The sequence below is a fragment of the Coffea arabica genome, chromosome 5e, assembly GCF_036785885.1.
Source record: "Coffea arabica cultivar ET-39 chromosome 5e, Coffea Arabica ET-39 HiFi, whole genome shotgun sequence".
Lineage (NCBI taxonomy): Eukaryota > Viridiplantae > Streptophyta > Magnoliopsida > Gentianales > Rubiaceae > Coffea > Coffea arabica.
The window spans coordinates 41,596,908-41,602,720 of record NC_092318.1 but is presented as its reverse complement, the minus strand read 5'-3'; the positions used below and the strand labels follow the sequence as shown (position 1 = coordinate 41,602,720).

The window sequence follows — 5,813 nt, the reverse complement described above, 5'->3', positions numbered from 1 at the left end:
TTTTACCAATGTGGTTAAAAATTGTTGACGAATCTTGCTTAGGACTGTATTTTACTTTTGCTCATTATTTTACTTAGTTTTGCTGTGGTCCCCAATTTTTATTATGAAAGGCTCCACCCTTCTGTCATGGTCCCAAAGTAATTGTCATTTTAATGGCTGACAGGGGCCAATGAGATGCGTTTTTCTATTCGTATACACTTTGGAGGTGAACTTAGAGATACGGGAAATAGAGACTATATAGGGGGTTTGGTTGACATTGTTGATGGTTGTGATCCAAAAAAATGGTCTCTGTGTAAGTTGGACGAAATAGCTAACAAACTTGGATTTGAGCCTTATACAGTGGGTTACTACTACCTGATTCCTGGTAGGAATATGGCAGATGGATTAGTGTATATGTTGCAGGAGGATGATTCTGCTGAATTGGCTAAATTAGGGATGATGTATGGGTTAGTTGATGTGTTCTTCATTCATCGAAGAACATATAATCTGCCTCATTTTGCTGGTGATGAAGAAGGAAGAAGGAATGATAGTAATAGGAATAATGAAGACTTTGTACATGTGGGCACACCAGAGCATCTTAGCGAAGAATCTGTACATGTGGCCACACCAGAGAATGTTCAAGAAGATTCTGTACATGTGGCCACACCTAATTTTGCTACTGATGGTGGTTTTCAAGAAGGTAACATGGATGGAGGAACTCCTTCACGTACTGGTAAGAGAATGAAACAGATTGCGAAGAAGAGAACTTCACCTGCAAAAAGATTGAAAATGCAGCAGAGGAGAAAGGATGTTGGCCATCAAGATGTTGTGCTAAAAATGGTGTTAGTGGCAGGAGTGGATCATGCCAAAGTGCATCTCAAGGACTTGGCAAAAGTAAGCATGCTGAACATAAGACTGGAGGAGCTACAGAAACTCATGCTGCTGAACATGAAAGTTTTAATGCTGCCAAATATGAGACTGCTGAAGCTGTAGTTATTGATGGTAATAGAAATGAGAGACATCGCAAAGGCAGACAAGAAAGAAGAGTAGCAACTAAGTCAAGAAAGACATCCAATAGAAAGGCTGAAGGTAAAAAGTCATTCAAAAAACATAAGGAGTAGATCATAGAGGATATTGTCTCAAGTGATCTCGAGAGTCTGTATGATAGCGAATATGCTATAAGTGATGAAGAAGAGTTAATGAAATCTATTAGTGAAATACCTGCAGATTGGGCTAATGTTGCTAAACAGTTCAAGACAACAAAAAAGGGTAAAAAAAAGGTATAAGAAACTGCTGTTAATGAAAAAGGTACAGGAAGCTACTGAGTGCAGCATTGAGGAGTCAGACATTTCATCACATGATGGGCTGCACAACAATGAGTGTTCTGGAGATGAAGGAGGGAGTAAGGATGTGGACAAGAAAAAGTTTAGGGTATTCAATCCTGCAACAGAGATGGATGATCCAAAGTTTGAACTTGAGTTGTTATTCAAGTGTAAAACTGACTTTATCAATGCTGCAAAATCACATGGAGTGAAGTATGGAAGAAAAATCAGGTTTAAGAAAAATAATTCAAACAGATGCAAAGCCATATACAGAGGCAAGAGATGCATGTGGAACATATATTGCTCAGTTAGGCGTGATAAAGTGACATTCCAAATCAAAAGCATACTGCTGACTCACACCTGTGGTAGGACAACCTATCATGGCCTGGCAAGTGTGACATATTTGGCCAACAAATATTTGGAGGACATTAGACTGAACCCAAATTTTAATGTGGGTGATTTTATGATAAAGGTCCACAAGGACTTGGGAGTTAGTATCACACCTAACGTGGGGTATAAGGTAAGGGCAAAAGCTAAAGAGATGATACATGGTGATGTCATGTCCCAGTACAGCAAACTTTGGAGCTACTGTGAAGAATTTCAAAAGGCAAATCCTGACTCTAATGTGTTCATGACTACAACTGAGAATAATGAGAGTGATGATGAGTTTTAGAGATTCTATGTATGTCTAGATGGTTGTAAAAGAGGGTTTCTGCAGGGTTGTAGATATACTGTAAGTCTTGATGGATGTCACTCAAGAGGCTGTCATAAGGGAGTTCTTCTCACAGCTGTTGGTATTGATCCAAATGATCAACTATTTCCGATAGTGTATGTTGTAGTTGAAACTGAAAATAAGAACTCTTGGAAATGGTTTGTAGAAGAGCTAAAGGGTGACCTTGAAATTATTGATGAAAGCATTTGGACATTTATGACCGACAAGCAAAAGGAAATATATAACTAACTTTATCAGCCTTGTTGTTATGATAATACTTAGTGACAGTAATATAGGTTTGATTTTTTTATTTCATTTATACAGGGGCTAATTCAAACTATTCAAGAGGTACTGCCAGGGGTTGAGCATCGCATGTGTGTGTGGCACATGTATAATAATTTCAAAAAAAAACATCCAGACCGAGTTCTTAAGGAAAGGATATGGGTTGCAGCACGAGTTTCTTATAGGGATAGATTTGCTGGATTGATGGAGTCACTGAAAGAGTTTGATGAAGGTGCGTACAATTGGTTGGTAAACCATACTTATCCAAAGGAGTGGACAAGATCACATTTTAGAACAAGTGTGAAATGTGATATTTTATTGAATAATCTGTGTGAAAGTTTTAACTCCACAATCCTTGATGCTAGGCAGAAACCAATTCTTGACATGTTGGAAACCGTTGGATTTTACTTAATGGTTAGGATGGAAAAAAAGAGGGAATGGATAAAGAAATACATTGGGGAGATATGTCCTAAAATTCTGAAAAAGTTGGAGAAAAATAAGCTTGCTGTAAATGACTGCATTCCTAGCCATTCCAAGAATTGGAAATTTGAAATTAGGTGCATGTATGGTGATAGGTATACTGTGAACCTTATTAGTAGATGCTGTAGTTGTAGAAAGTGGGACCTTAATGGCATTCCTTGTGCACATGCCATTGCTGCAATTTGTGACACTGGAAAGGAACCTGAGAAGTTTGTATATGATTGCTACTCCAAAGAAGCTTACATGAGGGCATATGAACCTATGATAAGCCCAATGAATGCTGAGCAAATCTGAAAAAATTCTGACATGCCGCCCGTGCTACCTCCTGAGAACATAAAACTTCCAGGTAGATCACGAAAGGTTAGACGAAGGGAGCTGGATGAACCAGCATCAGGTAAAAAGCAAAATAAGCAGCAGCAAAAGCTGTCTAGAATTAGGCAGATGGTGTATAAGTGTCGAAAATGTAACAAGACTGGTCACAATAGTATGAAGTGTCCAAGCCAGACACAAAATGCCTCTGCTGAGACTGATTCACATGGATTTGTTAGACCTACACCTCCAGTTCCCAAGTCAAATACTCAGATGTCTGAGGATCTCATGGCAGATGCACCATTGGGAAGTCAACAATCTACATCAAACTATTCTACTGCTGCAAGTATTCCAGTGAGTATCATAAACATCTTTTGCGATATAAATACTCATATTTTACCTTTATGTTGTCTAACAAGCTTTCCTTTAAAGGTGGAGAATATTGGGAAGTACAAGTGCTCTATCTGTCACCAATTTGGTCACACCAAAGGCAGGTGTACTTCCACTGTTGCAGAGCTTTCTCGAGGGCAGGCACATGAATCTTTGAAGATCAATGGAAAGCAAAAGGAAAATGAAGTGCTGGTGGCTTGTTTAAGCATCATTTGATGGTTTTAGCTACAACTTTTATGTTCTATTTTGCTTTTGGGATATTATAGATCATGTATTACGACTTGAGCCAAGACTTTTGCACTACTGTAAAGAGCATCTTGGCTGTTAGTTTTTGCTGTTAGTTTTTGGCATTGCTGTAAAGAGCATCTTGGATGCTTCAAACATTTGCTATTTTGCTGTTAGTTTTTGGCACTGCTGTAAAGAGCATCTTGGATGCTTCAAACATTTGCTGTTTTGCTGTTAGTTTTTGGCACTGCTGTAAAGAGCATCTTGGATGCTTCAAACATTTGCTGTTTTGCTGTCTTGGATGCTTCAAATATTTGCTACAAAATTCTGTAGCTTTTTGTCTTCAAATTCATTGTTAAGAGACATGGCCATTCATCAGCTTTTTTTTACATTAGCAAATTTCCCTTTCCGACAATCAATTGACCAAAAGCCAGCTTTGCATTCATAATTGTAAATGGTACAAATATGAGTCTTTCCTATTACACAATAATTAACAAAAGTGCAACAGTTACTATTACACAACCAGACACAAAAATGCAGCAGGTACAAAAAGCCTTCTCATATTTTGGATACTGATACATACTTTTGGATTCACAGCTTTCGATAAAGCTAGACACAATTAAAACAACATGTTAGACCTACCAATAACTATCTTCCAATTTTTGTTTAATTCCAGCTTATTAATAGCAGCAAAGTGCATATCCAAGAGGCAACCAAAGCAGTCCAAAGCAATTTCTCTCTTCGGATTCCCTGTTCTTGATCAGCTTGTAGGCGGTTGATTGTTCTTAATAGACCAAGTATTATTGACACAGATCTACTACACATTGGCGGGTCATACCACTTGAAATAGTCACAAGCACGAGTTACCTAAAATGCACGAAGAACATCAGCTATCAAGACCAAATTTTAACCCTATATCTCAAACCCAAACTGACCTGAAATTTCAAGAAAGCTTACTCCATAATTTGGACAACCATAGAATCTTCTCTCCGGATTTGCAGGTTTCCAAGAAATCACAATGATGGGCTCCTTTCCACAAAGACATCGCTCGTTTGGATCCATTTTACTCTTCAAAGGTCAGTTTCTTCTTCCCAATTGCTACTGTGTTTTTCCTCTTCAATTTCAATGGGTTAGTGAAAAGGAAAAATTGGTCCCCTATCCTTTTACTTTCTACCGGTAATGAAATGTTGTTTTTCAGTTTTGCCCCTAAAAATATGACCACGTGAAATAGGCGTGCTATTTTTAGCCGGAGAAATGAGAAAAAACGAGCATTAGGACCAAACTGGATCACAATTTAAATGTTAGAGACAATTTTGGCAGATTTTATATGTTAATGACTAAAAAAGTATTTTTGGTAAATGTTAGGGATCAATTTGACAAATTTCCCTTTTATACCAAAAAAAGCTATTACACAACCATCCTAATTTAAGCAATACTACTTTTGGAGGTTGAAGGGCTTGTAATAAATACATAGGCATAGAAGAAAGAACATGACGTAGTAGAATAATTTCCCCCCCTCACATCGATAAAAGTTTAGAACTCCAATGTTGCACCCGGGATCTCATTTTAGCATTAAGACTATTAAAGAAACAGATCCTATTCCTTCCTTTCGAAATAGGCACTCCCAAATAACTCAATAGAAGGGATTGCTGCTGAAAACCTAATATGGACGTCACCAACTCTACTTGTTTGTCCATGGCTCTGTTAGAAATAATGAAGGCACCCTTCAATGCATTCACCTTTTGTCCAGAATAAGCCTAATACTATTGGAAAAATTCCTTAAGAGCCTCCAAGTAGTCCTCAGAACATCGCACAAAAACCAGCATGTCATTAACAAAAGCCAAATAAGGCACTCACGTCCAAAATGAAGCAAAATATCTCCTCGCATTTTGAGAAAAAATCTGCTGTATGTCTCGACCGAAAAATTTAGAAACCAGCAAAAATAATATCGGGGAGTGGATTGCCTTGGTGTACCCCTCTACTAGATTTAAAAAAATACGTAGGTTCTCTATTAACAAGCACATAAAACCCAGTATTCGTTAAAGTATGAAAAAGTAAGTCCATGTTCCACTCATGAAGTCCAAATCGATGCAACATAAAAATTAAGAAAGTCC

At 37.8% G+C, this 5,813-nt stretch overlaps 1 protein-coding gene across 1 annotated transcript; it reads left to right on the top strand.

The window, feature by feature from the left end:
- Positions 1-2,044: 2,044 nt before the first annotated feature.
- Positions 2,045-3,069, top strand: LOC140007029 (uncharacterized). Its single transcript, XM_072049714.1, has 2 exons — positions 2,045-2,095; positions 2,338-3,069. Exons 1-2 carry the CDS (start codon positions 2,045-2,047, stop codon positions 3,067-3,069), a joined length of 783 nt encoding a protein of 260 aa, XP_071905815.1.
- Positions 3,070-5,813: the final 2,744 nt, after the last annotated feature.